The sequence below is a fragment of the Varroa destructor genome, unplaced genomic scaffold (genome assembly GCF_002443255.2).
Source record: "Varroa destructor unplaced genomic scaffold, Vdes_3.0 BEIS01000002.1, whole genome shotgun sequence".
NCBI lineage: Eukaryota > Metazoa > Arthropoda > Arachnida > Mesostigmata > Varroidae > Varroa > Varroa destructor.
The window spans coordinates 58,140,406-58,157,117 of record NW_019211455.1 but is presented as its reverse complement, the minus strand read 5'-3'; the positions used below and the strand labels follow the sequence as shown (position 1 = coordinate 58,157,117).

General features: G+C 40.8%; 2 protein-coding genes across 6 annotated transcripts in view; both read right to left on the bottom strand.

Annotated features, from left to right (window-relative positions):
* Positions 1-49: 49 nt before the first annotated feature.
* Positions 50-2,504, bottom strand: LOC147758060 (uncharacterized). Its single transcript, XM_086979592.1, has 6 exons — positions 2,331-2,504; positions 1,919-2,164; positions 1,661-1,745; positions 1,074-1,164; positions 384-510; positions 50-247 (listed from the first exon to the last, which is right to left on the bottom strand). The coding sequence occupies exons 2-6, from the start codon at positions 2,084-2,086 to the stop codon at positions 185-187; spliced, it is 534 nt and encodes a 177-aa protein (XP_086835718.1). The 5' UTR covers positions 2,087-2,164; positions 2,331-2,504; the 3' UTR covers positions 50-184.
* A 1,164-nt stretch (positions 2,505-3,668) lies between these two features.
* The window catches only part of LOC111244189 (uncharacterized), a 141,201-nt gene continuing 128,157 nt past the window's right edge, over positions 3,669-16,712 (bottom strand). For 4 of the 5 annotated variants that reach the window (XM_086979554.1, XM_022790983.2, XM_022790985.2 and 1 more), the window contains 9 exons: positions 11,008-11,168; positions 10,197-10,288; positions 9,456-9,770; positions 6,891-7,027; positions 6,271-6,465; positions 5,994-6,104; positions 5,578-5,679; positions 5,199-5,323; positions 3,669-5,041 (listed from right to left, as the gene is read on the bottom strand). In XM_086979554.1, the coding sequence (XP_086835680.1) occupies positions 4,408-5,041; positions 5,199-5,323; positions 5,578-5,679; positions 5,994-6,104; positions 6,271-6,465; positions 6,891-7,027; positions 9,456-9,770; positions 10,197-10,288; positions 11,008-11,168 (1,872 nt within the window). In that variant the 3' untranslated portion in view covers positions 3,669-4,407. The remainder of the gene's footprint in view (positions 5,042-5,198; positions 5,324-5,577; positions 5,680-5,993; positions 6,105-6,270; positions 6,466-6,890; positions 7,028-9,455; positions 9,771-10,196; positions 10,289-11,007; positions 11,169-16,712) is intronic. The other variant, XM_022790986.2, reaches the window with a different exon arrangement.

Here is a 16,712-nt window from a genome sequence, read left to right as displayed (position 1 = left end):
TTACTATGATAAATCAAACTGACACCTTCTTAGAGGTGAGAACACGAAATCAGGATATTTGCCATTTTTATTATACTACTTGTCGCTTCTACTGTATACGCTGTGGGCTTTAGGAAAGGTATATCTTTTCTGCTAATCAAAAACTGGTCGAACTTCGTATCATTAGGCCTTTACGGGCTATGGATCACGCCGTTTTTTCGACGTTGCCGCTACGCTGGCGTCCAGGCAACGGTGTCGTGAGTGTGCTCTGAAATGTACACAAATAACGTCTAGGTAAAGTTGTTATTTTACGTAGCTGTAACGTTCGTATGAGCCCAATATAATTCAAACCTGTTAACAATTCCTAATGCACAAAGGAACTTGAACATGTGTCAGAAACTCACCTGGCGAGGTGAACCAGTCGATACGGGCGCAGCAGTAAAAGGCTTACTCGTGGCCCATTTTTGCCATGAGTAGGTGAAACCCGAAGTGATTGGAGGGAGTGTGGAAGGTATGAACTTCACCGTTGTTCTAATTGTTACAATAAAATATATAATAAACAAAGTATCTTCCACATGATAACGAAATATATATAAAGGTGAAGTACGCATATAAATTCGCTCGGTTAAAACGGTCGGCTATTCACTAATATTCACGCTAATAGGTCACTCGCGGCAGATGCAATATAAATAACCAGCATTTCCAGCTGAATCAGCTTAAATTAAAGAAAACTATATCAAAATGATATGAATCTATTGCTGATTTCAAGTTATACTTTTTTAAAACGTTTGATTCATAATAGATTAGTGTGAGTTACGCTTACTCAGATGCTAAACATAATCGAATCCTATAAATGTACTAAAATATGCAGATCTCTTTTTGATTGATTTATTTAATATATATATATATATATATATATATATATATATATATATATATACATATATATATATTATTGGAGTAGCTAATTTACCAAGCAAGCATTTATCTGCTGATTTATATAGATTTGAACTACCCGAACACTTTTCGCCTTACGAGATTTATCCTAGAGTGCTTAACAGGTCCTAGTTCTATTCAAAGTTGTTGTTTGTTACCTGGCAGCTTTCGTTGATCGTCCCGTAGATGGGTGTTGTTCAGAATCAGCGAGTCCAGAAGATGGGTTGCAAACACCCACGATACAGAGCCCTATCACGACAAACAATATTCAATTACTATGACAAAAGAATCGTATCAAAATCATCAGCCTAGCTATAGAACACAAATAATATCATACTGTTGAACCAGTAAACATATCTGTCTATGTCTTCATTACGCATGCGCTGACGCTCTCGGAAATGGTCTAATGTTTTTTCATACAGGGACAAAACTGCGATAAGATAAGAGAAATAAACGCTGCAGGATTACGGGACTAACGTTGCAATGATGATAGATTAACTGGTTAGACCTTGAGTATAGTCCGGATAAAATTTGAACTCGCTTTTTGTTGGACTGCGAGAGATGACACGGTCGTGTCGGGCAGCGTTCGGATCATCGGTGAAGAATAGACGATTAAGTATACGAGTCTGGCACCTTATAGGTACTCGTATTCTATATATTTCGAGTTGCTTGTTACCACTTGGATTCAATGACGACGATCATTTAGTTCCGATAAAAATTGTTATAATACTATCAAATGAATTACCTGGCTCATTCTTGTTAGCCGTCCTGCATACGCTTTTATCCTTCAAGCGAATCAGCTTTGGTTCGCTCGAGGGTCCGCAGAGAACCTGAGGAGGTCATATATGATCGGCGCTAAATTCTGTCTCACAGCTTATTCGAAGTATATGAGTTGTATATCGTTTGCATTGTGTACAATATACATAAAATACGTTTATCACTCGGTGACTAAGAAACACTGCTGAGCTACCAAAGTTTGGTTTTCTAATTAACTAGGTCTCACCTGACAATCTCCATCATCGTCTTTTACATTGAGAATGAATTTTGCATGATCGTTGCATGCGTCGTACCTAGCGGCAAAGCGTCGTTCTTCGTACGATTTTTCGTAGCTCCAGACCGTTCCGACGCATGTGACCATGAATAGCCAGCCAACGCTGCTAAGTAATAACATTGCCGCAACGTTGAAATTACTTTTTATAAATAATTTGTATTGCTTGCTTACCCTCCTCTACGAAGCGGCGTTGCTCCCCTAAAATAACATAAATAAATGTTTTTGACGTTCATATGAGCGTATCAACCGACCCGACTCTTCAAAACCTGTATGTAAATATAGAATTTTGCTACTAACGCTTATTAGAACACTTATATATTCAATATTTAGTTTTTTTTTTTTTATTTGCTACATGGTTACATACCTTTCTAATAACTGATTGTCAACCGAAACTACTCGCTGACGCTGGTTTAACTTGTCAATCGAGTCAGTCTATGATACGTTAACAAAAATCACATCACAATAAGGCAAAAGCGTTGTCTGAAACCGAAACCATACGGACGTCATGGCCCAAGCGAAAGACTGCGTAAGAAGCTGCCCAGCTTCGACGGTTAACCCACTCTTTCTCAGAGTTGGTCGTGTTTCGAGTCGGAGAGGGATCCGCAATGGTATTCCGGACACAAGCGGCAAGTTATCATAGGTCAAAAGATGGAATGGATTCGCTACGGACTACCGAATTAACATAATCTGACGGCGACCAAATTGATTCAGTCCCGTAACGACGTCACAGGTGTTCTTATTTCGTTAATAATTACGTAAGAAATCGAGAGAAGAGAAAATCAGAGTTGCTGATTAGTTATAATAAATGAATATCGATTCAGATCCCTCATACGCCTCGGTGTTTTTAAAATTCACTTGAATGAATTGAATGCGCAGACATACATACCCTAGATACAGGATACAGAATATTGGATTCGTCCCGCTATGCTACGCTAATTTTTCGTAGTGATCAGGTAATCCGTATCGGTTCGGCCGCTACGTAGGACTTCTGTACGCTGTGTGTCTTCGTATTGCCCTTCTGAGGTGCAATCAATGATTTACTTCATCGGTTACCGCGTCATCTATGTTTTACCACGATACGATCAACGTGTCCTACCAACACGCCTTGTGCTAAACCGTAAGACACACTTGGTCTGCGTTAAAAGCGAAAGCTAGATCGTCTAATAGTGACAAAGGGATTTGAATAATCCGATACGAAAATCTAAGTTAAATCAACCGTAGTCGTGCAATTTCGAACGTTAGATGGGAGTGTCGACTGTTCGCATAGGCGATATCCTCATTATACGGCGGTTCTTTTGTAACTATAGAGTCTTACAGCTGCGCTACGTTTTTACCTATGTGTAAATCTTCAACGTAAGAGTTTAAACTATTCGAGGGAGAAAATCTGTCACTTGTATCTGTAATAATTTCGGTAACATTCAATATGGATGTGGAAGAGGAATAGCTAAAAACCCCTTCCTAAACTTCGTCGCATAGGAAGAATGCCGCCCTTAATGCCAAGTTAACAGCTGTGATATAATCTAATGTATTTCAATATATAGATAGCTTCGTCGACCAAAAAGTACTTCTGCTGTTGAGCGCTGTGATAGTATAGTCCTGCCGCCGAATGTAGCGTATCCTAAATCAAAATAGCGATGAATCTCCTACACAAAAACTATTAACTTTTACTGCGCACTATGACCACTAATATATCAGTCAACACTTTACTCGAACTTGTTTTTTATTGACCGCTATAATACAAAATATATACAACCACAACCGTCGTGAAGTTCGCAGCGGACTTATGGGCATCGTCCGTTACCGGATCTGCATATTGCGATGTAAAAGACATCTTGTCATTTTTCATTCTCTTCAGTCAACAAACATTAACAGCAACGCTAACGTACACTTGACTGGTTATTCTATTCGTACGAAACGGAGAGGAATATGCTTTTGTGCATGCGCAATACCGCGCACATATCTTGTATGCCCCGCCGTCAGCCCCTCCTCCACTTTCCTTTACTTGAATCCTCAACACAGCCATGACCATCGTCGCCATCCTCACCATCATCATTCCCATCATTATGGCGGAATGTGCTAACAACAACAGCAATAGCAACAATAGCAGCAATGATAGGTACAACATCACTGCGAATGAGATAACATTGTATCATCATTGATGAAAAAAAAGTTATCACATACGAAAGTATGTTAGTATGGTAGAAAGCAAACGATAACATTCATAAGTGGTAATTTTTTAATGAGATTTGATAATTAAACCCAGCAAATCATAATTGAGCGTTGTTATGTGGAGGCCGCTTGTTAGGCTTTGTCAATCCTAACCGCTGCTGTTTGTTTCAATATCAGCTTGAATACATATAAAAATAGCAAATGTCATTGGTAGGTCAGGTCAATTTGTTTGTTATTTGGGTTTATCAACTTGTTATAGCCGTATCTCTCCGTCAGCAAAAACGGTAGTCAGCATACAGCTCCTCGCCGAAGCTGTCATCGTGAGAGGCCTCAGACTGGTGTGGTGATTCATTGAGCTTTGTGCTTTCGTAACGGCGGATAACCGCCAGAGTATCAGCTAAACTGCGTCCCGTCGCAGAGGTCAAAAACTGAAGCTGATATTCCAGGTAGACGCTACAGGGAGTGGCCGGCTTTGCTATTTTTAACTGAGCCGCCTTCGCGTGCGGATCTCGCACGCAAGAGTTTTTCTGTGAGGCAAGTGCTTTCTGTACTGCCAGCCAACGGCCCAAAGCTCCTGCAAGAGCCTCCATATCGTCATTGTCGTCATCGATTTTGTCCACCGACTTCTGTGAATTACTGTCGACTCCCCGCTGGCCCCCCTGACGGCCTTGTGGCGACATCGTAACTGCGGCATCTGACAGGTCGGCGTCTTGACCCGCCAACGGATTCCGCGGGGCTTCCCATAAGATAAACTCGATCACGCGTTGACAGAGTTCGAGTTCGTTGCGACGGAGTAGATCGGCTACGAGTGCAAAACTGGATAAGAGCCCACTGCCATTCCCATGGGTTGACGATGGCTGGCCCTTTTTTGCCAGCTCAAGTTCGGAGAGAATAGACAACGCAAACCTGAAGTTATCACACCAAACAATTAAACATGAACCATTAAGTAAGTAAAATTGAAAGAAATAGCGCACTGACATTTGAAATTATTTCAAACTTTACTAGTTGTCCGAGCGACCCCTTAAAAATATATAATTCGTACACTAACCTTTAAAGAGCATACCTGTGAAGTGGTACGTAATGAGAATTCGATCCGAGCGGTGCTTTCTTGTACATGAACAACAGATAGGCAAGTTGATCCCAGGATGCGACCAGGATTCGCTGTTCTGACTCCACCAAACTACTAACCTATTTAGTCAAGTAAAACAAAAAGCTATTTACTGTCTTTGTTTACACCATAACGTGTTATAGTTTACTGTTGTGACGCAATAAAGTAAGCACCGTGCTTTTAATAACCAACAATTTTGGTGCCTATCGCCACCATCATTCGTCCGCCATCGGGGCAAACCAGTGAATTATTAGATACCAGCCTAGCGATCGATTTATTGCCTTAATACTTTATGACACTGCGATGAATGCAGTTCGGGGAAGATATACTGTACCCCTTGCGATTGCAAGCTTTGTAAATCTCTGCACAATTGTAGCATTACGTAAAGGGCACTGCGGGCATCACAGTGGACAGAGAATTCAGCCAGGGTGCGAATCTGAAATTTACATTTAGCAATAAAAATTATTAGAACAACATTTTTGTGATGAGCTTTTTCTGTACTCATTTTACAATTAATTGGAATCAGGCGATCGTTTTAATGTTCAACGTTAATGTGCGTCGCGGGAACATGTGAACCATAGCGAATTTAACTGTTATATCTGTGTTACTCTATATGGGACAGCGTTTGTTAAATCACTGGCCTTTCTATTTTAACCCCATTTAAAATAAGTATTAATATAATTATAAACTCACGGGCCAATTAATCGATAATCGCGCTAGGCTAATCGAGGCGTTGGAAGGTAACCTTACCTGTGACTGGGGCAACACTAGTACTGTGTGACCAGGCTGAAGTCCGTTTGAAGCCACCACAGACCTCTCGAGAAGGAAATCAGCAACCGGCAAGGCCTTTGGTGGAGTGAGCTAAAGGTGTAAATGTTATCATATCATGTAAACGAGGTTGATGATTGTAAAGTTGAACTTCACTATTAGTAGGTTAAAATGCTATTCGTTCCTTTCGTTCATAGCAAATAACTAAAAGGTTCTAATATAGTGGAAGTTATAAGTCACAAACTCGTAAGAAGCTAACCATGAGGGTGACTTTTGTGCCTGTGGGAGAATGTAGTGCACGACAAACCGATATATCACGACCCTTTGCGATACGCTCTGAAGTAAGTGTAAAATCTGCCCAGGACAGACCGGCCGAGCCTAAGGGGCTGCCAGACACCGCCGATGGACAAGCTCCGATCTCGGGAACGGGCAACCCGTGGCTGCACGTCGAGACCTATATCGAATATACATCACACGAAACGGAACGCGATCAACAAGCCATCTTTTTTACGTGAGACGCAGTACTCCTGCTTGAAGGTAAAGCACATAAAAGAGTACTATGCCTATGGCACACCTTACGCTTTTCGGGATAAAAAAAAAATCGATATTCTAAGATTATGTTTTACGTAAAAATGTTTTACGTTGCAAACATAACTAAAACTCACTATACTAGAATATCAGCGAAAGCGGACTAAAAAAGCAATCACTATGCAAGGAACATTGTTATTAATATTTAGCTCGTTATTTACTATTCGTCCGTATGTAAAGGTCGTTTCGACTTCCCTCCGAATGCAGACCATGTACTACTATCACATGTTCGATACAATGGCTTATATTGATGCATAAACATACAAAGTAAAAGACCAAAATATGACTTACGTGGCTGAGCAGAGCGACCAGTGTGTGATGGTTGACATCCATGAGAACGCTAAGGAGCGTTTCAGGAGAGTTCCATCGTTGAACTGACGGCATCGGCGAATCGGACGCTTCCGGGGACGCGATACACTTACCAACATCTGAGCATCGAAACGAACGTATAGAAACGACCCCAAGCGGTAGCAAAGGAAATTAATCACAAAACATCGTCGCGTTTCAAACCACATTATTGACTACTAAAAGAAAACGTAGTAAGGGAAAACGTAAATTGCTGAGTCCACTTTTCATCAAGATGCAGACACGAAGATGCACAACTTCACCATTAAATAGTCGTGCACATAGATTATTTCAGAAATATGCATTTAGCCAAAGCCCAGACATTGGACAAGCAAATCATTGCGTTACAACAACGGCAACTCTAGTGTGGTCTAGGACCGACGTTAAGGTGTTAGGAAAAAGGAAAAGCGATCGTGTCTTATTATAAAACAGTCAATGGATTCATTCGAAACCACTATTGCAAAAAAAAAAAAAAAAAAAATAGACCCGCATCGATCGGCCATCACCGATATTTGCAGCTTTAAATAAAGTTATTCTTACACTAAAAACGTAATTTTTATTATTTCAACTAATACCGTTATACAATAATGTGTTAAAGAGGTTAAACACAATACGATATTTCGTTCACATTTGGGTCCACATCCAGATATGAAGCATAAGCATTATTACCCCAAATGCCGCGAGGAGATATACCTTGAAATTCACAGTGCATGAGATCTTTTGTTGAAGTTCGCTGTTATGCCTTTGACCGCAATTTTCAGCACAAAGTAGTCAACCGGTTCTTTCGAAAAATTAAAAAACTTGTTCCCAATCATGTGTGGACTCGGTAAGTAGTCACGGCCTTTCAAGGTCTACAATGAAAAAGATTAACCTAATAGCGGACTATAAAATGAATATTTGTGCAGACTTTTATTTAGTTATGTACTTCTCAATGAACTAAAGGTTGACGCCTGCTGGAACCGTACGATCGAATTAAGTACTTAGCCTTTCCTCTTATAAATATTACTTATGTAAAATCAATACTACAAGGGCCTTTTGTGGTCAAAAGGTACGAAACTAGCCGCATATCTACTTTCACTGTATGTGCGCACGTATAGCTAGCTAGCTAGCTACCTTTTCTTCTTGAAGGATTTTGCAAATACGTGAGCAAAGAGGTTCAAACCATTTGCGCTAGTTTGAACTTTTACATACGCAGATCTGTATGTCCGTTGGCACCAAGTGGTGACATCTTTACAATCTGACCAACTGTTATAAGAACCCTGTTTTAATATAAAAATAATTGTAGTGCCTCCACAATATAGAGATTTCACAAAAACAACATGAACGATAATGACAGACAGATAAAGTGACACACAGGTCGTAATCTTAGATTTCAATGCGTTTATTTTATGTAGTTTTTCATCTTGCGCATTTTTACGTAGTGCGCATTTCAGGACAAAGACGTTGTACTAAACTCCGGTCCACAGCCGGCCGTATTACGCTAACGCTTTTAATTAGCACGACGATGCCTTCACAACGCCGATGGTGGTAACTGGCAATAGCAGCTATGATGAGAAATCATTCGAAGCCGATGTTCACTTGGTTGCCTGGTCCATTCGTGCGTCAGCTTTGGGTCGCCCACAGGAGAATCGGGTCACGGCCACATGGGTTGCCGCTATTCAGAAAATATACTCAACACTCAGATGGCCAAAGAAAAAGCAACGCCAGCAGACAATGTGGAAGAGGTGTTGAATCTCAATGAAATGAGTTGTAAATACTGCGTGGCAATGCAACGTCAAGTACTATATCTGAGGCCATCGCGAGGTGACGACGATGATACTTTCTTAAAGTACACTAGTTCTCACAGACGTACGCAACAATAACTCACCCCGTACTAAATATTTTATTTCGTCGATTGTTTCAAAATGAGGCGGCTATAGTTGTCGCGGCGCTCCGACCAATCCGAAGTTTCCGAAGTGAACCTGTGATGTAAAATGTTATCCGAAAAAAACAAACGAACGAACAGATAACCACGGCTTTGGCAACCCTTATGGTAAACCCTTGTGCAAAAAGGACGTTACACGATTCGCGCCAAGATGCTGACTTGCAGATGGCCATCCATCAGGATGAACTGTCTCAATGAATCAGCCGGTCATACAAAAAGCTAGCGATATAACGAAAAACGTGCGTTATTCAAGCGCGAAGATGGATGAAAGTACTTGAAATGTAGATTGTATTAATTACCCAGGACACTTATAGCGTATTTGATATAGTTTGATTGAGAAACGCCTCCACAAGTTTAGACTTAGGCAAAAATAACTATCAATGCTGTATATCTTTGGATCAGTTTCAACTGAAAACGAGGAAGTATGCTGACAGTGTATAGCTTGATCATAAAATCGGATCATGCATCATGCTGACACACTGATAGATGCATATTCTACAGGTTCGCATCTCCGTGCCGCTGAAATCGCCCATGCAGGATGAGCCAGGATACGTGCAATCTCAAGAACACGAATGCTGTTGACAAACCCTCTGAAACTTTGATGTTAACGTAGTCTTTCCAGGCTTCTTCATTGTCTTTGCTTGTCATAGATACAGCGTCCTTTTCAAGCGCCATCTCCTCAGTATGAAGTTTTGATAGTTTTTGATTAGGGCAGTACCCATAAAACAGCGTATCATCGTCACAGTCGTCCACATCATCTTCTTCAATTTTAACTCCAAAACAATCATCATCGTCCTTCAACTGATTGTCTCCTCGAAAATTGTTAGACTCTTGATTCACTAAACGAAAATCATTGAACACCTGCACAAGATCATCTGCGAATCGAACCCCACTGTGGAATTCTGAAAGTAATTTGCCGACCAGACCGGTCCTCGTAGGGAGATCAGAAATGTCAAGTTCTGTTAAACAGATAATTCGCTTTGTTTATTTACGTTTGGTTTGTATCTGGTATCTCAACATATTGACAGTTTGCTTGTTTTGTATTTGTTATTTAGACAGCGAGACAGCGGATTCTACCGTTTCGTTAATTGATTGCACGAGACGCTATCGGTAATATGTAGAGAGTTAAACTATAAAGTCAATGCACCATTGTCACATTTGCGTCCACTATTTCGCTGCGTGTTGTATCTCTCTATTGTTCCACTTTCTGTTGGATGGACGCGATCAATAGCGACAACGAAAACAATAATGCCTCTTGGAAACCTTCAACTGAAGAGTCGCGTCCTTCGCAGCTGAACGCTTTTTTCGTACGCGTCGAACAAACTCACCCATGTTGACGTAGTCGAGCTTAGCCCTCCGTTTCGGTACCTGCGGTTGAGCTGAGTTCTGAATTTGCTTCGACATAGAACAGTTACTTTGCCTAGATTTAGCGGGAAATTTCATATGAAACCCATTAGTTGATACTTCATCTATTCACGGTAATCACCGAGGAGTCATCTATACGTGTATGTATGATATTCACAAACTCCTCAAAAGTATACTGCGCTCTAATTTTGTTTACTGACATCCAATATTATTAGAGGTGGTATAATTGGCCTAGTAATTTTACGGTGCATTTAAAAATCGTATTGTGGTATGACCATTATTTTTTCTATTCACCGTCTATACATGTATTTCAGTGTTTGCAATCTACAATACCTGTGGGAAGAACTCATTGGTTCACTATAGGCCAGTTTTATTCTGTCCGTCAAATGGTGTAGGTTTGCAGGAGAATAAGTTAGGCCAATTACAATGGGTTCGTCGTCAAACAGAAATTTATATTTTACGTCCCGTGCATAAGTCCTTAGGCTATACTTTTAACATTCAACTTGTTCTATCGTTGCCAAAGCGACATCCGAAAGCGTCGCTCTAACATAAGTGATCTAATCTGTACAGCGCTTGCGCTTCACTGACTAAATCAACAGATGTGTGGCCTCGGTCAAACTCAGACCAAAGAAAACGCTGTGCGAAAGTAAGACTTCATTAGCGAAAAGAGCCTCCTTGGAGATTGATTATTAAATATTTAAAATTTTTAGTTTGGAGTAACGCCAGCATCTATCTATTTCCTAATATAAACGGTGCAACAGTGTCAATTGTTACCTGTGTTGATGCTGCTGCTGTTGTCGGTGCTCGAGGCCTTTGGAGGCGTAAGCCCTAGAAGTTCCTCCCTTCACGTCGAACGACTCGGCATCGTTACCTTCACGAAAGAATCGCTCCCGCATCGGCGGCGGTGGGGGCACGCTTTCCATATCCAGCAAGGGCTACAATAATTATATACATTTTGAGTATAAAAAAATCCAATTAGCGAAAAATTGCCATGTAGGTGAACTATGTATACGTATTTTCATGTAGCGGCTATGAAGCCTAAATTTAACGTTTCTAAAACCATAGCATCCGACAGATAGATTTTAATGACACAAGGTCTTTTTATACGCATTGTCAATGCTGCGTTTATTGTGTTTTTGAAGGGTGATTCCGGATCGATGAGGACTTCATTCGTTCTAGAGGCATATGTTCTCTAGGGCTGCATACGAATAATGGTTAACTCTTTGACAATAATGTTAATCAATATCTTCTATGAGTCTAGCATAAGCCAAGGAATATTCAATCAAGAACTCAGTGTCATATTAAATAGGTAAATAATGATTTTCATGAAAAAAAATAACAGTGAGACTATATATATATATATACATATATACGTACTCTCATTGTCATCATAGGAATATTAGAAATTTAGACAAATTCATTTAGAATCTATATACCTTAGCGTTTTAGTGTTCTGTATTGTTAACAGCTAAATTCAAGTGCGCCGGCCGCCGTAATAGCCATAAGAAACAAAGCGCCGCCGCCACTGATTCAAGTGTTAGCGTTGGCGATACTGAATCTACGAAAAAAGAGAAATGGGAGATAACTATATATATATATAGTTATCGTTGGGACCTCGTATATCTGTTGAAGAAGCCCCGGGCAAGTTTGGCAAGACCTCTCCGTAGCCAGCTCGGAATAACACATATAGGGTCGATATACTTTACAGGTTAGCTCTTAAGACCATCATGTACCTTCACGTCAAGGTATCTGCTACTAGGGTGGTGCTAGTGTTGCGAGGTCGTCAGTCTGAGCCCCACCGAGCCACGCAGATGCTGGCGGCTGAAGTAAAGCAACATTAGCAAACCTCTAACGAAGTACTGGCAGCAACTATTTTAAACGAAAGTAACAGGAGTAGGTCCAAAGAAAGAAATACAACTGTCTACGTTCTCTGCTTTGGTATGACGCGGCTTGACGTATCTTGTCTTCTTCATTACGCACTGTCAAAACTTTACTTCAGAAGAAACAGACAATTACCGCGCAGCCTTAAAAGTAACAATACGAAAGGTAGATGAAGCTACCAAAAAATCAACACATCGCGTTAATGGTTTGACGATTTACGATCATGGCTCAAGGTAATCGTAGCACATCTCTCAGCCTCGTTAACCGCTCGATACGGTAGCTGTGTTTTTTAGTTTGAGGACGTAAATCTACCTATCAACTTTTCTATTATAGTTCTAATTTTTGGGAATTTCTTGCTGTATTACAGTTGTGTGTTAGCTGCTCACTACCGTTGCTGATACTGTGCAGAACAGAAGAAACAGACTCGTTAAAATTACGTGTGAAGTCTGTGTGTTTCATATTCACTGGATAACAATTACAAACGAACGCCTTCTATAGGCCTGAAGAATCCAACTGCAATCTCAGTCCGCCAGATAATGTTATAGCGGCATATTGTCAGACAAGTAAAGTTTGGATGTAACAAAGAGATCTGTAAAGGCCACTGTTTTTAACAAAATTATATTTGTACGTAACTAGAAACGTTACAACTATTTTATTGATATTTGAAGAATGATGCCTAGATGGAGTTTGCGAACGGTCCAGCGTAGTCTCATGGCTAACGTTTCTACAATCAACGATGATTGAAAAATTAGACCTCTCTCCAAATCCTGTCTCCTAAAATAATTTACTTCTAATGAAGGCTGTATTTTGTTTGGACCAAGTCGTAGTGTCACCATACCTAATTATGCTATAAATCATATGTTTTAGTACCATTTCTTTGTCGTTACCTGCAGCCGTGTGTTAAGCGTCGTCTGAATTGATGCATACGACGTCGTGCCGGTACAGATGTTGTTATCATCAAGTTATCTGACCGTTCATCGCTATAGTCTTCTTCGAATGGAAATCCTTCCAGTTATTTTCGGTCTTATGTTCAACACGTCGTTTCGGTGCTACACGTGGCGCATTGCGCCTATTATGCTGCTTTAGATTTACTAAAGGTCCTACTATGATACGAATGAGCGCAGATCGAAACATAACAATTGCAGAATTAATTATGAAAAATAGAAGGTCAAATCCGCTTAAAATTGGTTTATTATATCGAACCTTTAAACAATGGGTTACGCGGGTACTATCCACCACGAGCTATTCGTTCATCCAATTAGATGAGATGCTCTATGAAAGCTTCTAATCGGCAATCATCCATATTGCCGAATTAGCAGGATCACAAAGTCAGTGTGTGTATACTGTATGGTAACATATAAGACGCGAACGGTGTCTGAAAAGCCCTGTTAGTAGAGAAATTAAGAACGATATAAAGCGAAACAACATTAGAGCTAAACTTTGTATTAGAATGACTAGAACTAGTTTCACACGTTTACAGTGTTCCGCTTTGTAAGCACGGGCAGGATCAGCCAACAGTTCGCGCTCGAACCCAGCTTATTTGGTAATGTATCGTTTCGCTGACACACAAACTTTGCCCTAGCACCGCTTACCAAGAGTCAACGGGGTCGTTCGACGGCTCAGTCATGCTTCTCGTTGAAACTGCTCTAATAAGCGACTTGGAAGGGACCCACTTGGTCGTTAGTCCCCAACGCTTTAGCCTCAGACAGCGTAGCACTGCCAGCCAGAAAGAAACTCCGAACTTAATCGACGCCGACTATAGCACCGGGAGCTGTCGGGCAATAGTCGACAGTACGGTAACAAAGAAAATGCCAAGTCGTATTGGTATAAACTCACATAACGCACTGCTGCAATGCATAATCCGGGTAACAGACTGACCAGGCAACGTTAGGGCTTGCTGGCTCTTAGTTTGGCCATGGCCGACGATCAGCGGCTTCAGCCACTAACAGCTACAGTCGTGGACACAGCAGTAATGTTAGGAACGATTGTTGCGGCTCAGCCAAGAAGTTGTTTAGGGAGGGTCGTCTTCTTGACCGCAAACCGCTTCAAAGCTTGTTTATATTTTGATGGCATAGTCGGCAGAAGTCGGTGCAAAAAATCAGTGTTGATGCTTAGCCACTCACTTGTCTGTATTTGCAGGCGACGCTTTCGGACGTTAACGCAGATGTCTATCGGCAGGTGCGTGTCTGTGTGACTGTAAAGTTGCGTGGATCTTTATATATGCTTCTGCCGGTAGTGGAAAATTGTAATTATGAGGATTCATCCTGCGAGGGGGTGGGAACAAGAAGGGGATCGACCAAGATGTGAGGGAACTGCCAACAACTTAATGATGATATGCCTGGCAGGTCTGTGCAAATGTCAGTCTTTGCAATTGTCTGTAAGCCTGCGAATATCACTTGTTTCAGTTTGTTATAACTGCTTGGTAAGCCCGACAGGGCAAACGAGGACTAAGGATCAACCGAGGTCCATGTGGATATATTCGGTATTCCGCAGATGTGAGAGGCAAAACGTGCTTACCAAAATCGAGAATAATTTTAAGAGCCTTAATTCCTGAATTCTCTAAGGAACTCGCAAAGAGGACGCGTGCAAACGTTCGGAGGCGTTACGTTCCTAGAGGGGAGAATTGGCGAAAAACGCCGCTCGACATATAGGTTAGTAGGTGCTAGATGGTTGTAAGGTTGATGACAGCCGCAACAGAACTAAGAAATGAGGTTTTGCCACTTGCACGCATCGTATGTACCTACTATATATATATATACGATAGAAGCTTTAAAGCATGATCATAAATACGCAGTCGTATCTAAGTGTCCGTAGAGCTGCTTGTGTTCATCGAGAAGAAAAAAGTCCGTCCTATTACACATATCGAAGGGTGCCACTAGAGCTAAAAAGGGGCAAATAGCTTCGAAACGAACGCATTTAAAAACGATCGCCAACTTGTCCATTGTTATGAAACACCATTCCGAAAGCAATTGATCACACTCTTTTTTGGGTACTTCCAAGCGATAATTCGCCTGGGGATAACAGTCGCTGATCTACGGCCGTCTGCGACAGCCACATTCGTTCGATCGAAAGATTTCTCGTGAGCCATTCGTCGTGTCGTGAATACGCTTGATTCATTTGAGATGTTTGACTTTAGTATCTCGCACCTGCACCATCTCTATACTATAATAGCAATAATTATAGTTAAAGTCGTCATGCCGGTGTCAAGTACCATGAAGTACCAGAGTAACAAGTACCAGAGAAATGCAACGCATTTTTCTAACGCGTTTCTGGCATGATAATTGTTTTTAAAGCGCTCTGGAAGTACCTTCTGCCGTGAATTCGGCCAAGTAAAAATCGAAATGATTAAAAACAATTTGAAGTTATCCAAGCTCGAAGGTTTTCCTTAATGACTCCCACTCGAACTACTTTGATAAATAGGAAGGAGACAGCTGGCGGTACTTCTTCACAACGGCTCCCGAACTCCTGTGAGCTTGTGATTGTCTTTAATCAATCAAGATTCGTTAGATTGGACAACTGCTGTGTATTTTTACCGTGTACGTTTAGTCACATTCTAGTCTAGGGGATAGTCTCGTGGCAAGATTGTTCTAACGCAAACACGAAAAGTACAATGGATTATGGTGATTCTAAACTGGTTGATAATGGCGAAGATAAGCGTCTAAAAGGAAACTAGATTTCTTTTTGCTTCCTTTTAATGATATATAGTATGCATATATTATTGGCCAAAAGTTTTTATTCCATCAACTTTCATTACATATGCGACACTGATAAAAATAATTTATATATATATATAACAATGAAGGCGATAAAGGCATCGTGCATCTATTTTTGATACCTTATTAACATCCGTTTGTCCTTAAGTTTTTACTAATTAATAGGACAGATTATTACCATTGTGTTGGTTCATGCGAGCAACCGTACGCCTACGGACGTTGTACGACATGATGACAGGAAGCAACCAGTCGTTCGTTTCCCAAAGGTGGGCGCACTTAACTCCCGTTGGAGCTCTTACAAAAAAAATTCAGTCAACTTAAGTTCTCGCAGTGTGCAGAGGTTACTTTACATACGTTCTCTTTGTAACGAAAAACAAGAAAACAAGTGGAAACAATTAATGAACTAATTCATAAGCGTGACGAACACTTCTTGAGGAATATTGTCCGAGAATGAAGAATGACTTTCATTGTTATTATAGAAGCTATTGGATGGCGCTTGTACACCAGGCTAAACTAAAGTGACAATGCAAATTGATTGCTATTTCTTCTAACAGAGACAGCTAACTTCACATAAACGACGATTCTTCGAATGTGTTCCTTCAGAAACACCTTGCACAGATACACATTATACATATATGTCTATGTAAAACAGATGGTGTCATAGTCTAAAGTAAAACATGAAAAAAATTTCATTTCAGATTGAATAACCACTTGATGCTTATGCCGTGCCGAAACGTTTCCCTACAGCATCTCAGGATGGCTTTGCATGTCATCTCCAGGAAGGAACCTAAAGCTCGAAGGAAGGCCCTGCACAATCATTCTGTTTCTTAACTCTTCCATTAATGACGGGCTTGCTTAGCTTGCAGCTTCACAAGAATATACAGC

Bases quoted from the DNA above. Each gene is read 5' to 3' on its own strand.
- LOC147758060 (XM_086979592.1), bottom strand. From the start codon at position 2,086: ATGTTATTACTTAGCAGCGTTGGCTGGCTATTCATGGTCACATGCGTC. The intron at 1,165-1,660 runs GTAATTCATTTG...TTGTCGTGATAG, and splicing joins GGCTAACAAGAATGAGCCAG to GGCTCTGTATCGTGGGTGTT. The intron at 511-1,073 runs GTAACAAACAAC...TGTAACAATTAG, and splicing joins CGATCAACGAAAGCTGCCAG to AACAACGGTGAAGTTCATAC.